The 16229-nt window shown below is 43.6% G+C and overlaps 1 protein-coding gene across 5 annotated transcripts in view; it reads right to left on the reverse strand.

The window, feature by feature from the left end:
- PTPRE (protein tyrosine phosphatase receptor type E) overlaps positions 1–16229 on the reverse strand; it is a 262459-nt gene that overhangs the window by 11943 nt on the left and 234287 nt on the right. For all 5 annotated transcript variants that reach the window (XM_084635439.1, XM_084635440.1, XM_084635441.1 and 2 more), the window contains 3 exons: positions 13065–13199; positions 8962–9087; positions 4981–5132 (listed from right to left, as the gene is read on the reverse strand). In XM_084635439.1, the coding sequence (XP_084491565.1) occupies positions 4981–5132; positions 8962–9087; positions 13065–13199 (413 nt within the window). The remainder of the gene's footprint in view (positions 1–4980; positions 5133–8961; positions 9088–13064; positions 13200–16229) is intronic.

Raw genomic sequence — 16229 nt, forward strand, 5'->3', positions numbered from 1 at the left:
CCAGCCGTGTTGTTTGACTCCTTCAATGGAGATGCAACACGGAAGTAGGTTTTGGGGACGAAGAAGATGATGATGATGAGGTTGTAGATAGCTCACAGCAAGCAAGCGGAGAAACCGGTTTTCCCGACAGCCAGGAACTGTTTCTCACCCTGGACCTGGAGCCAGTACCCCCCGAACCCACCCAAGGCTGCCTCCTGGTCCCGGCAGACGGAGAAGGGACCTCTGGTGAGTGTACCTTTTAAAATACTATACATGGTTTAAAAGCAAGCATGTGAAAGGATTACTTTGCCCTGGCATTCGCGGCTCTCCTGGATGTACTCCCAAAGCCTTTGCAAAAGGTTTCTGGGGAGGACAGCCTTATTGCGTCCTCCATGGTAGGACACTTTACCACTCCAGGCCAGTAACACGTACTCGGGAATCATTGTACAACAAAGCATTGCAGTGTATGTTTGCTGGCGTTCAAACAACATCCGTTCTTTATCTCTCTGTGTTATCCTCAGGAGAGTGAGATATCCTTCATGGTCACCTGGTTGAAATAGGGGGACACTCAGAGGAGCCCGTTCCTGCTGGGCTGTTTGCCTGTGGCTGAACAGAAATGTTCCCCGCTGTTAGCCACAGAGAGGGGGGAGGTTTGAGAGGGTAGCAACGCGGTGGGGGAGGCAAAATGCGACCTTGTAACGAAAGCACATGCGCTATGTATGTAATGTTAACAGCAAGGTTTACCCTGAAAGAGTGTAGCCACTGTTTTACAAAATGTGTCTTTTTAAATACCGCTGTCCCTTTTTTTCTCTCCGCCAGCTGCATGTGTTTCAATGATCACCGGATCTTCTCCTTCCCAGAGGCTAGTGAAGATTAGAAAGAAAAAAAACACACTCGTGATGAATTGTTCTCTGAGCTCATGCTGTCCTCCCCCGCTGACAGAGCACAGACGAAAGCGTGGAGGCAAATAATGTCAGAGTGCAGGAAAGCACAAAATGACCGGGAGGAGAGGTGGCGGGCTGAAGAGAGGGCTGAAGCTCAAATGTGGCGGCAGCGTGATGAGAGGAGGCAGGATTCAATGCTGAGGCTGCTGGAGGATCAAACCAGTATGCTCCAGTGTATGGTTGAGCTGCAGCAAAGGCAGCTGGAGCACAGATTGCCACTACAGCTCTTGTGTAACCAACCGCCCTCCTCCCCAAGTTCCATAGCCTCCACACCCAGACGCCCAAGAATGTGGTGGAGGGGCCTCCGGCCAACCAGCCACTCCACCACAGAGGATTGCCCAAAAAACAGAAGGCTGGCATTCAATAAATTTTAAAGTTGTAAACTTTTAAAGTGCTGTGTGGCATTTTCCTTCCCTCCTCCACCACCCCTCCTGGGCTACCTTGGTAGTCATCCCCCTATTTGTGTTATGAATGAATAAAGAATGCATGAATGTGAAGCAACAATGACTTTATTGCCTCTGCAAGCGGTGATTGAAGGGAGGAGGGGAGGGTGGTTAGCTTGCAGGGAAGTAGAGTGAACCAAGGGGCGGGGGGTTTCATCAAGGAGAAACAAAGAGAACTTTCACACCATAGCCTGTCCAGTCATGAAACTGGTTTTCAAAGGTTCTCTGATGCGTACCGCGCCCTCCTGTGCTCTTCTAACCGCCCTGGTGTCTGGCTGCGTGTAACCAGCAGCTAGGCGATTTGCCTCAACCTCCCACCCCACCATAAACGTCTCCCCCTTACTCTCACAGATATTGTGGAGTGCACAGCAAGCAGTAATAACAGTGGGAATATTGGTTTCACTGAGGTCTAAGTGAGTCAGTAAACTGCGCCAGTGCACCTTTAAACGTCCAAATGCACATTCTACCACCATTCTGCACTTGCTCAGCCTGTAGTTGAACAGTTCCTGACTACTGTCCAGGCTGCCTGTGTACGGCTTCGTGAGCCATGGCATTAAGGGGTAGGCTGGGTCCCCAAAGATAACTGTAGGAATTTCAACATCCCCAACAGTTATTTTCTGGTCTGGGAATAAAGTCCCTTCCTGCAGCTTTTGAAACAGACCAGAGTTCCTGAAGATGCGAGCGTCATGTACCTTTTCCGGCCATCGCACGTTGATGTTGATGAAACGTCCCTTGTGATCCACCAGAGCTTGCAGCACTATTGAAAAGTACCCCTTGTGGTTTATGTACTCGCCGGCTTGGTGCTCCGGTGCCAAGATAGGGATATGGGGTCCGTCTATGGCCCCACCACAGTTAGGGAATCCCATTGCAGCAAAGCCATCCACTATGACCTGCACATTTCCCAGGGTCACTACCCTTGATATCAGCAGATCTTTGATTGCGTGGGCTACTTGCATCACAGCAGCTCCAACAGTAGATTTGCCCACTCCAAATTGATTCCCAACTGACCGGTAGCTGTCTGGCGTTGCAAGCTTCCACAGGGCTATCGCCACTCACTTCTCAACTGTGAGAGCTGCTCTCATCTTGGTATTCATGCGCTTCAGGGCAGGGGAAAGCAAGTCACAAAGTTCCATGAAAGTGCCCTTACGCATGCGAAAGTTTCGCAGCCACTGGGAATCGTCCCAGACCTGCAACACTATGCGATCCCACCAGTCTGTGCTTGTTTCCCGAGCCCAGAATCGGCGTTCCACAGCATGAACCTGCCCCATTAGCACCATGATGCATGCATTGGCAGGGCCCATGCTTTCAGAGAAATCTGTGTCCATGTCCTGATCACTCACGTGACCACGCTGACGTCACCTCCTCGCCCAGTATCGCTCTGCCAGGTTCTGGTGCTGCATATACTGCTGGATAATGCGTGTGGTGTTTAATGTGCTCCTAATTGCCAAAGTGAGCTGAGCGGCCTCCATGCTTGCCTTGCTATGGTGTCCACACAGAAAAAAGGCGTGGAACAATTGTCTGCCGTTGCTCTGACGGAGGGAGGGGCGACTGACGACATGGCTTACAGGGTTGGCTTACAGGGAATTAAAATCAACAAAGGGGGTGGCTTTACATCAATGAGTATTTCAGGCAGGACTTCACAGAGGCTTCCAATAAGAAATGGTGCACCTAAGTAATTGTTCTTATTGGAACAATGAGGTTAGTCTGGCCTGTGATTGATACATGGCTAGATTTACCTCGCTGCACCTTCTCTGTGAGTGACTGCAGTGTGATCTAGAGGAATGAGTCCCCTAGACGGGGGGGGGGGGAGCAGCAAATGAGTAGTTTCCACGATATGCATCTGATGAAGTGAGCTGTAGCTCACGAAAGCTTATGCTCTAATAAATTGGTTAGTCTCTAAGGTGCCACAAGTACTCCTTTTCTTAAAACAAATCTGGTCTATTTCTTGTTTTGATCCACTCTATCTATCTTTTACATCTTTGGCTGGCAGCAGACGGTGCAGAAGGACTGCAAGCCATCCACATCTCATGGCTGCTTGGCAGAAGATGGTGCAATAGGACTGCTAGCCATCCTCATCTCTTGCCTGCCTGGCAGAAGATGGTACAGTAGGACTGCTAGCAATCCGTATCGCCTGCCTGCTCACCATAAGATGGTTCAATAGGACTGACTGCAGGACTAAAGAGAATGACCTGGTCAAGTCACTTCTAACGTAGTCCCTGCATCCATGTCTGCCCAGGCGCTCCTGGCCAACGTGGCCAGGAGCATCTCGGACATGACGATGACGGCTACCAGTCCTACTGCACCGTCTGCTGCCACAAGGCAAGGGGTTGCTGCTGCTGTGTAGCAATGCAGTACCACGTCTGCCAGCACCCAGGAGACATACGGTGACGGTTACCTGAGCAGGCTCTATGCTTGCCGTGGTATGGCATCTGCACAGGTAACTCAAGAAAAAAGGCGTGAAACGATTGTCTGCTGCTGCTTTCATGGAGGGAGGGAGGGAACGGGGGCCTGACGATATGTACCCAGAACCGCCCGCAACAATGTTTTAGCCCCATCAGGCATTGGGATCTCAACCCAGAATTCCAATGGGCAGCGGAGACTGCGGGAACTGTGGAATAGCTACCCACAGTGCAACACTCCAGAAGTCGACACTTGCCTCGGTACTGTGGAAGCACTCCGCCGAGTTAATGCACTTAATGAACTTAGAGCATTTTCTGTGGGGACACACACACTCGAATATATAAAACCGATTTCTAAATTATTTCTAGATGAAATTATTTCTAAATGAAATTAGTGACGTTTGTGCACCACACCCAAGTCAACCGGCAGATTAAAAGGGGTAATCTGAGGACTCCAGATATCACCAGAGTTGTCCTACCACAAACTGCTGATGTAAATTGGCATAGTTCCATTGACTTGAGTAGGCAATTTATACCACCTGAGGATCTTACCCATTGGCTTCCTTCCCCTCTTAAGCATGTGGAAATCACTGCATAATCTTTCCCAAAAAGGGGAAATTAGAGAGAGGTGATATTTATTATTTGTACCGAGGTAATGCCTGGGAGCACCACTCATAGAGCAGTCACAGAACAAAGAGACGATCTCTGCCCTAAAGAGCTTACATGCTAATTACAAATTGTCAAATTTCCTTCAACACGTTTTAGAATAATACGTTCTGTGGATGAAGGGAAAGCAGTGGACGTGTTGTTCCTTGACTTTAGCAAAGCTTTTGACACTGTCTCCCACAGTATTCTTGCCAGCAAGTTAAAGAAGTATGGGCTGGATAAACGGCAGTTGTATTTTCCCACTCACAAGACTGAATGAAGCTCAGGTGCAAGCATGTATTTGAATGTTTTATTCCTCAGGCAACTGTAATCGACACATATCCTCTCATCACTAGGGCTAGTGGTTTGTATTGTTTACTAACTAATCCAGGAAGAAACAGCGTTTTGGTTTTGGTTTGTTTTAAAAAGTACTGTCCAGTCACTTGGAATAGAACATTGCCATGATAATCACCAAACCAGAAGAAAGGGAAGATGGAGAATGTTATGCAGATCATAAATAATAGGTATGATTACAAAATTTTAAAAAAGCAGGGAAGAAATAAGTCTTACCTGCAATGCACAGTAATGGGATGGTTTCCTGTCTGCTGCTGCTGTTTTTGGACAGCTGCAATGAGATCAATCATTCCTTTTCCTTCAGCAGGAATTCCAATTTCAGGCCATCCATGAAAATGAAATTGTCGGACAAGTCTACTCTGCTTCTCCTGATAATTCAAAAGTGTGGCAGGAACAGATTTAATGCAGTTAAAAGTGCAAGGACACTTTTTTTTACCTTTAACATTTCTTATAAAAAAATTGTAACATGATATAGGTGCCATTTTCAACCTGGTGCATGATAAATTAATCAAGCAGCTCAGGTAGTTCCATCTCTTAATGCCTTGTGTAGTATACTGAAAATTTACCCTATAACTTCCCCTTTGATTTGCACAACTGTTTCATCTAGCTCGTTCTAACGGCATATTTTAGAGACTATTAATTTCAAATATGAAAATCAATGGCTTAAGGTCTTCATCACTCTTAAGGCTGTATTCAAAATGTCAGTGAAAACATCAAGCTCACAAACTGAGAACCTTTTAGTAGTCTAAACCCTTTTATTCAGTTTTGTCCAACTTTATTTGTTATACGAAAAATTAACCACCTTTGCCCCAGCGATGTTGATTATTTAAACATTCTTACAGAAAGGGTATAGATGGGTTTTTATTTCATTACAGTTTTCTATTATGACTTCTCACCATTGCGTGATTATTCCAAATATAAGTACTATGAGCCAGGTCTGACAGAGTGCTACAAGGGTGCACAAGAAGAGGGAGCACGCAAACTACTGTCACAACTGCACACTCATAGACCTTGGTGTGAAAGAAGCAAGGTAACGCAGGAAAAATACAGGGCAATCGAAAACGGATAATTCTGTAGAATATTATAGTCTCTTTGTATTGATTTGAATAATACTCAGAGAAATATTATTCCATTTCAAGTGGCATTACTCATTAGTTCAGTATCTGTTGACTAAAATTTAGGGCTAGATTGTGCTTCCTGTCTGGATAGACTGTGTGGGTATACATGGAGAAGCTGGAAAGAGCTTCTTGCCTCCTTGATACAGAGGCCAGACTCCATTGTTGTCCTTATGTTCCCCTGGGCACAGGGGCTAGTCCTGGCTAACCAACAAGCCACCTCAAAAGATGGGGTTATAACTGGCCAGGCTTGGAAAAATGTGGCCTCTGCACCCTCTTGGACCTTAACTACACTAAAATTTCCCACTGTTGCACTATTACTGGGAACAATGGTGGGAGCTCAAATCATCCACCCTTCCTCAAAAGCAAATGTAGGTGACATATAGGTAAAAACATCAGCGGCTTGTCTACACTAGAATTGCTAAGGTTGCCACCACAGGTAGGTAGTAGTGCACCAGTGGGACATTTTTAAAAAAAGCTCAGGGCAGAAAAACCCTTCCTATTTGGCGCACTTAATCATATTTGTGCAAATGGTTTGTCCCATCCTCCTCCTTCTCAGCTGTGTGTGCAGTAGGATGTTCTTGAATGCACTGCCTCAAATGTTGCCGCTGCTGCTGCTTTATGTGTTTGTTCTCTGGGTACTCTATCCTCTGCACAGGCATTATGGGTTAGTCATGCGGATGCACCCAGATTGCACGGACATTAACACTCTTAGGCAGCATGGTAAGTGCAGATGCAGAGCATGAAAGTGATGGCGAAAGAGCTGCTGTGTGAATTGTGTTATTTGTGCTTCTAATGCAGGGGCAGGCAAACTTTTTGGCCTGTGGGTCACACTGCAGTTCCGAAATTGTATGGCGGGCCAGTTAGGGGAGGCTGTGCCTCTCCAAACAGCCAGGCATGGCCTGGCCCCCGCCCCCATCCGACTTCCCCTGCTTCTTACCCCCTGATGGCCCCCCGGGAATCCTGCCCCATCCAACCACCCCGCCACTTTATGGCCCCCCTGGGACTTCTGCCCCCTGCCCGCCCCCCGCCGCCCCATTGAAATCCCTCTCTACCTTCCTGACTGTCCCCCCCAAGATCCCTGTCCCCATTCAACCCCCCCCGTTCCCTGTCTTCTGACCGCCACCTATCCACATTCCCACCCCCTGACCACCACCCCGAACTCCCCTGCCCTCTATCCAATCCCCCCTGCTCCCTTATTGCGCTGCCTGGAGCATCGTTGGCTGGCAGCGCTACAGGGCTGCACCAGGGCAGGCAGCCGTGCCACCCAGCTGGAGCCAGCCAAGCCACCGCGCAGCACAGAGCACCGGGTCAGGCCGCGGCTCTGCAGCTGCGCAGCCGCCCAGAGCATTGCGCTGGTGGTGCGGCGCGCTGAGGCTGCGGGGAAGGGGGACCAGCAGGGGAGGGACCGGGGGTTAGCCTCCTGGGCCAGGAGCTCAGGGGCCGGGCAGAAGGGTCCCACAGGCCAGATGTGGCCTGCGGGCCGTAGTTTGCCCACCTCTGTTCTAATGGTTTACAATATCACAGTAAGAAGTCAAAGCATGCCAGGGCATTTGTGTAGCAGCATGCCTATAACAATTCCTTAGTATATTTCATAAACTCATTGCTTTGGCTCAGTTCCTTTTGTCTCATGCGTGTGTGTGTCCGCGCATAAACTTTAGTCATAGTCAGACTCTTAGTTTTACTGCGGGAAAACTAAGAATTTTCAAAAAACAACGATGTGATCATTTACCAAACAAATGATGAAGTTTGTAGTGATAGTCATAACCCTGTGATATCCTAGGTCTTGAACCAAGGCCTGGGAGTCCCCAGACAGCCACTCAATGTCTGCTGAAATCTAGTGGGCCGAGAAGCTAGTAGGCCGATAGCCTCAGCCAAGGTACTATCCATGGGAACCCTGACTGGAGGATCACCCTGCTCCACAGATTAGTCCAACTATGCTATTTAAGCCAGAAGGAGGCACAGGAAAAATGTCTGAGCAACAAGGTGATTTCCTGTTATAGCTGCACAGGACCCTGCTTGTGCCTGCCTCTTGCACCAACCCTGTTCCTGATTCCTACTCTGCTTCTGGCTCCTGCCTCATCTCGCCTTTGCTCCTGTTTCCACCATGCTCCTTCTCTGTGCTTGATCCTTACCTCTCCTCCAGTTATGCCTTGACTCCAATCGTCAGTTAGCAGTCATGGCTCTGACCCGGACTTCGACTTCTGACCCTGGTTTGACCTTTGGTTCAGGCATTTGATCTCTGATCCTCACCATCAATTCCTGATTCTGACTCTAGCTTGACCCCTGGCTCTGGTAACTAGTAGTTGACTCTCGTGCGGACCCTTGGCTTGTTCCCCAACCTGGATGCCTGCTCTGCTCACTAGACCTGACTCCTGCTCTGACGACTAGGCCAGACCACCTACATCCTGGTCCATAACAACCACACAAGTTTCAAGAATGGCCCTGAGAGTATCACTCGGACTCATAGATATTAAGGTCAGAAGGGACCATTATCATCATCTAGTCTGACCTCCTGCACAATACAGGTCACAGAATCTCACCCACCCACTCCTGCAATAAACCTCTCACCTATGTCTGAGTTATTGAAGTCCTCAAATCATGGTTTAAAGATTCCTTCGATTACAGGATTCTACTTGTCTGGAAACATGATTCAGTTGATGGTGGGCAGACGTATTTGTGTTATACAGAGATTTCATTATAATTTAATACATTTTTTCAGCAACATGCATGTGCATTTTTTTACTACAATTCCCAACAACAATCAAAAGAACTGCATTGTTTAGCATAAAATAAAACCACCACATTAAAAGAGGGAATGTTGAATTGGCCAGAATTTCCATTTGATTAATGTGATGTGACTCCTTAAACATAAACTGTTTTATATAAGTACTTTCTCCTAATTAATAAAAGGCTAGATGACAGTTAGCTGATATAAAACACACATTATTTCTCACAAAACCTATGTAATGTATTGTCTTGGCTTGCCACAAGACACAAAAACACACGTTCATAAATCTATGGTTTATCATGGTTATAAATAGTTAAAAGTGTAGGAAACACTATACTTTCAAGATAATACCTGATTGAATGTGATTATGAAGTCCCTTATGCTTATGGCATCCAAAAGACTGTCATTCTTTATCTCTATATTTATCTCTCCATGAGTTACAGAGCCCTCTGATGGCCAGTACTGAAAACATTTTTCCTGTAAAATTGAATCAGAATAGTAAATGTTCCTTGCAACATTCTTCTGCTAATCTCTAAACTGTCATGCACATCTTACAAGGTCATGCACAGCATTTTAGACTTGTTCTACAGAACTTCTGCAGTGAAATGCCTAATCAGTGTCTTGCCTAGACCAGCTATTGCGTAAACCCCTTGCACTATTTAAGATATTAGTAGTAAGTTAATTCAGCACTTCACGGTGTTAGAAAACAAGCCAATATACAAAATATAGGTGATAACTATGCTGGATTTGGGACAAAGGGAAAAAAAACAATTATTAATGATGTTAATGTATGAAAACACTGGTAGAAGTAAAAATGGGGAATTAATGCCCTCCCCCCAAAATGAAAGACAAACAAACCTGGGACTAAGTCCAAAAACCAACTCTTCAGATCAGTCATGCCATTGTGTGAGATACTATACAAAGGTTGCTTGTGCAACCATAAGACATCCCCCTTGTGCACATGACATTATGATATAGTCTTTAACTACATGATCCCTTACAATTTTTTTCCACAGGACCCTTGCCTCGTTCAATGCACAGGATGGACAGTGCTCAGGGAATAAAAGTTATTCAGTTTTTCTTTTTATCCCTATCATTCAGTGTGACCTCCTGCCTTATTTACTGCATGCTATCCAAACCCTGCACTGAATACATAATTATTCATTTCTTCTATCTTTTCTAGGGCACTCATCACCATAATATCTGAGTGGCTCACAAATATTAATGAATTTCATACCACATCTCCCCTCTGAGATAACAAAACATTATTTGCCTCATTTTACAAATGGAGAAAACGGAGACAAAAAAACTTGCCAGTGGCACACAGTGAATCAGTGACAGAGATAGGATGCAGGACTTTCTGGCTCCCAGCCCTGTACAGATTCCTCCAAATCACATTGCCTTATTACAAGCAGTGTTGTGCATCCGCATCAAGCATATACTTCATGTGCAGTTGTAATGCTCCACACTTTTGCAAAACAGGCCGAGGTATGTCAAGTTCGACAACCAGAAAATGAGGAACACTGCCAAATTGAGGTTTAAATTACTTGCCCAGTATTGCATTGGAAAACTATGGCAGAGGCAGGGATAGCAGTGAGTTCTCCTCTATGGCATTCACCTGGCTTAACCACAAGAGCATCCTTTTTCTTCCTGCAGTCTCCTGCCTTGTTTGCTAAACACCTTCCAATTTCTACAGCAAACAAGGTAGGAATCCTACAAACAGCCACATTCACTACATAACCCTGATTCATATCCTGAGCACCGTTGTCCTGAAATAGGCAGGAGTCCATTTGAAACTACTACTGGTTTTACTATATGATCACGTAATTAAATTCATATGTACAAGAGGACCAAATTAAAAGCTTGCACAGACAACTGTAATTCTTGCATTACCTAACTTTGTTCTTGACTTTTCAAACTAAATAACATTCTTTTAATTTTTTTGTATGTAGTTTCCTATGATTTTTTAAAAAGTAAAAAGGTAAAACCAAATTTTACTATGTACTACAGTAACAAATGCCCCATTATGCACCATCCTCAGGGTTTGAACCTGAACCTTCAGCACTGAAGCACAGCTTGTACTACAGGACTCACTTCATTAGCTGATCAGAAGAAAAGGGTGTTATCCTAGAGGGAGGAAAAGAGCCACTAGAGGAAGGGTTCAGGGTGACTAGGTGGAACCTGGCTCAGTTCTCGTCTCCCTCAATGAGGTGGGGAGAGCTGCTGCCCACATGGTCTCCAACAGGGATGGGTTGATGAGCCTTTGGGTCCATTTACTGGTGGGATGGGGAGAGGATTTGTCAGGGAAGCCTCACCCAACTTTCCCCACAATCCACTTCAGCTGTATGGCAGCAGCCAGAATGTATACTTCTGGAGTCCCTATTCTAGTGTCTATCTTGACATGAGTAAGGCTTTCGATACTGTCTCGCATGACCCTCTCAACAAACTAGGGAAATACAACCTAGATGGAGCTACTATAATGTGGATGCATAACGGGTTGGAAAACCGTTCCCAGAAAGTAGTTATCAGTGGTCCACAGTCAAACTGGAAGGGCATATCAAGAGGGGTCCCACGGGGATCAGTTCTGGGTCTGGTTCTTATCTATATCTTCATCAGTGATTTAGATAATGGCATAGACAGTACACTTTTAAAGTTTGCGGATGATATCAAGCTAGGAGGGGTTACAAGTGCTTTAGAGGATAGGATTAAAATTGAAAATTTTCTAGACAAACTGGAGAAACAGTCTGAAGTAAATAGTCTGAAATTCAATAATTCAAATGCAAAGTACTCCACTTAGGAAGGAACAGTCAATTGCATACATACAAAATGGGAAATGACTGCCTAGAAAGGAGTACTGCAGAAAAGGATCTAGAGGTCATAGTGGATCACAAGCTAAATATGAGTCAACAGTGTAACACTGTTGCAAAAAAAGCACACATCATTCTGCAATGTATTAGCAGGAGTGTTGTAAGCAAGACATGAGAATTCTTTCGCTCAACTCCATACTGATTAGACATCAACTGGAGTACTGTGTCCAGTTCTGGGTGCCACATTTCAGGAAAGATGTGGACAGTTGGAGAAAGTCCAGAGAAGAGCAACAAAAATGATTAAAGGTCTAGAAAAAATGACTATCAGGGAAGATTGAAAAAACTGGGTGCGTTTATTTTGGAGAAGAGACGACATAGGAGATATGATAACAGTTTTCAAATACATAAAAGGTTGTCACAAGGAGGAGGGAGAAAAATTGTTCTCCTAAACCTTGGAGGATAGGACAAGAAGCAATGGACTTAAATTGCAGCAAGAGTGGTTTAGATTTTTAAGAGCAGGTCAGACAAACACCTGTCAGGGATGGTCTAGATAATACTTAGTCCTGCCATTAGTGCAGAGGACTGGACTAGATGACTTCTCTAGGTCTCTTCCAGTCCTACAATTCTGTGATTCTATGATGGTTTTGAATGTTGCTGAAATTTTGCTGACAATTCAAGCAACAGAAGTGACAATGTTCCAAAGCATATACATTTCAGCTAAACCTGAGTGGAATTTCATGAGACAAAGAAAAGGCACTTCTCTAGTCCAAGGTCTGCCATATTTTAAAGGCCTGCTGCAAACAGTGGAAGAGTTAGCACTTCTCTAAAAAAGGCACCCAGAATATTTTATAATGAAGTGTTATGCAACCTAAATATAAGGGTGTGATGAAGTAGGGAATTTTCTTACTGTTTTGTATGAATATTGTGTGTGCCTCAGTTTCCCCTATGGTCTGCATATTTAATCAGGTGGTGGGGAAGAGAGTTTATTGTTGCAGAGGACCAGGTGTGACATTGCCTAGCCGCCTGGACCCCAGACAACATCCTGGACACTTTGGAACTTAGCAACTGCTGATCCAAAGGCCCTCCCCAGCTTGGAAGCCAGCTGGTTTTGGCCAGTGGAAGAACAAAGGGCTGAAGAGAGCGAGCTCAGGTGATTTGTTTGCCTAGGAAAGAAGACAAAGGAGAGGCTTTTGGGAAGTGCTATAGTGTGGTCAGCAGGAAGGAGGATCGTCTGAGCCCACTTGGACTGGGGACAGACCCAGTTGGACTGTGCTGTAACTTTCTATTCTTGAGGCTATCACAGAATCATCAGGGACATACAGAGCCAAGAAAGAGCATTGGATCATAGGGTCACTACCTGCGCTAAATAACAACAACAAAAGTTTGTGCAATTCATTTTCATGAATTTTTAGTCCCCTGAATAAGGCATTCTATTGTACTTGATGTCTATGAACGTAGCTGTATTTTAAATGGACAAAATCTAGCATGCACAGGCCCTTTGCTTTTACCTGTAGGATGGTCAGCCCACGGGGGCAATGGGCACAGAATAATCAATGCAGGGAGATTCAAGGCAGGGAAGGAAAAAGGATGTATTAACAGAAAGAGCTTGGACCTTATAATTACAAACTTTGCACAACCAAATCATACCTGCTCCCTTTCTTGAACTTCTGTAAGCATAACAATCGTGTGACATTTCCACTCCCACACCATTCGCCAGAAGTCTTCCACTGTATGAGGAAGTGGTCCTTGGGTTGCAATGAAATAATCCTTCTGACGATAGCCCTTCACAGAAAGATAGAAGATAGCTCATCACTGATACAGTTTTGAAGGCAGAAACTTTCCCCCCCCCGTATTTTAAATTCTGACCCATTCTTATCAGTATCTCCTAGTTACCTAGAAATACTGCATCATCATTTATTCTGAAGCCCGAGTGACATTTATTAATACTTAGGGCCAGATTCTGTCACCTTCACTCATGTTAGTACTCCACAACTAGTCACACTGATTTCAGTGGGGCTACTTTCAGAGTAAGATATTACTCACCATGAGTAAATGTGACAGAATCAAGCCCTAAATCAGTGGTTTTCAAACTTCTGTATTGGTGACCCCTTTCATGCAGCAAGCCTCTGAGCGTGACCTCCCCCCCTTATAAATTAAAAATGGGAGAGTTTAATTTAATTTAATGGGAGCTCAGTGCTGTCAGCCACGAAGCTGACAGCTCTCTACCCACAGGTAACCATCTTGTGACCCCCTGAGGGTTCCTGCCCTAAATAATCTGCTTTTCTAAAGATAATATAAAAACAATATTAGTCAAATTGTATGCAACAAAACAAACCATTCTGTCAGCAAGAGAATTATATGCTATTGTGTCAAACAGAAACTTTCTGCATGGGCAACTATAGATTAAATGGTACGTAGAAACACATGTTCCAGTTTTCTTCTTGGAGTTTTCCATATGCAATACATTGTTTAGTTTGGTTGTAAAAATTGTTTTCACAGCTGAAAAGCACTCAGGTTAAAACAATCTTGGAGAAAATTCCAAAACCTGAATGCAGAAGCAAATATACAAATATGAAAAAGCCTTAGAAGACCTAGAAATTGCTTTGTTATGCATATTTGCATACTATTAGCTGTATTTTAAGTAGTGATGACAGAACCCTATTATGATACTTTATGTTCATTTCATTTTCAGCTGATCTTGTACAGTTATAGCCAAAATCTCAAAGGGGATTCAAAACAGCTCCAAATTTGTGCCCATGATCTCACACAATCATTATCATCAGCAAAAACTGAAATTAAGGTATTATTAAAATTAATAATCACACATTTGATATAAATAAATAGACATTTTAGTTACTTTCTTCATGATCCCTGGAAAGTGGGAAACCTTAGAATCCATTTTTAGACATGGGTGAAAAAATATAAAAATATCTTAAATTATGTTGTTAAAATTACACATGACTTTGAAAAACTATGCTTAAAATAGTCTAAACTAATACTGCATAAGCATTATGACAAAAACGTTCTGAAAGCATTAAATGGCTTTTTACCTTGGCAAGTTAACGTTGCTAGCACTGCAGAATGACTTACCAGATTTATAGTTACATCTAGAAAGCAATATCTTAAGACAGGCGGTTAGTAACCCTGGGTAGGATAACTTTTTTACCTCACTGTTCATACTACTCTTGATGAATTTGGAAGCTAACTATATATGAACTATATTAAAATATATAAGGAAGTGAAAACTCCCTTCAATTCTAAGACCGCTTTCACCTCTCTCCAGCCCTCCAAAAGACTCTACTGCTTTCTTAATAAACACTGATTTGCTTTTATTTCAGAAAAAGAGCAACTGTGTTTGAAAAAGAAAGTAGAGGAGGCAAATTTAAATTAGGAAGGTGATCAGCTACCTAAGTCATCATTACACAGATCCACCAGTTAGTTTAAATATACAACTATTTCTGACTAAACTTTAATCATCTTACAACGTTACTTTAAGAAATACACCATTAGAAAAGTTTCAGAGTAACAGCTGTGTTAGTCTGTATTCGCAAAAAGAAAAGGAGTACTTGTGGCACCTTAGAGACTAACCAATTTATTTGAGCATAAGCTTTCATGAGCTACAGCATCCGATGAAGTGAGCTGTAGCTCACGAAAGCTTATGCTCAAATAAATTGGTTAGTCTCTAAGGTGCCACAAGTCCTCCTTTTCTTTATTACCATTAGAAAAAATATTGAGAGGAATAGCAAAGTCTAAGATGAGCGAGGATGGATGCTTAATTCCCCTTGCCACTAGAGATACATTCCTCCAAGTTAGGGTGGGTGTACATTGGTGGACAGAGTGGGGAATCTTGCATTTGAGTTACAATGTGGGAAATCACTTGCTGCCTCTACTGTACTGGTTATGTAGATGAATAGAGGACCTAAATCTCTACAGCTGTCAATTTGACACCTTTCAAGAGCATTAAATTAGCTAAAAATGTAATTGTGGAACAATTGTCGAAAATGTTTCAAATATTTCATATGCTTCTGTTGCATTTAATATAATTCTCTACATAGCTGGAAGGCAGAGAGAGTCTGCAAAGTAGTATAATCTTCTGTCAGAATGCCAAGTTAACATAGGCTGTTTCGTGCTGCTAGTGAATATATCTAAAAGGTGGTAAAATAAAGCAGATATTGATATTCAGGAAGAACTACTATTAAATTTCACTATGAACTCTGTTTAAACTAGCAAGTTGAAATATTCTGTTTTATTATGTGAAATCTATCTAAAAATGTTCTCACGCTATTGCCAGGTGGAACTGATGAAATGACATATTTGAGCCTCACCAGAAATATGGAAAAAGCAAATACTCATACTCATGAATATCTAAATACAAAGCAATTTTTTTCATTATTGCTTTTATAGAACCATGTAATTATGAGGTCACATTTTCAGCATTGGGTTATTTTTTTTTCATATAGAGCGTACGGATAATCATGTTTAAAGCAATGTTAAATTGAGTGCTGTTCAAAGATAAAGTTAAAATGGGAGAGCACAGTTCCAAACTGGACCACTGGGGAAGCTGTTCATTGTAGCTCCCATCTTGCAGACCAGCAGCACCATTTTGGGAAATACATGTTAGGTGGGAACAGGGAAGTTGGCTCTTGAAGGAAAAATGAGAGAGCAATGTGCAGTGGCTAGGTACAGCTGGGACATGGGAGGACAGGGCTTTACCCTTTACTGGGTCAACTCTTCAACAGTCAGAGAAGCTCAATCCAAAAAGGACCAGGACAAAATAAGATAGGGGATAGCTCCTAACAGAGACGACAGCCC

Source organism: Lepidochelys olivacea (genome assembly GCF_965140295.1).
Source record: "Lepidochelys olivacea isolate rLepOli2 genome assembly, chromosome: 7".
NCBI lineage: Eukaryota > Metazoa > Chordata > Testudines > Cheloniidae > Lepidochelys > Lepidochelys olivacea.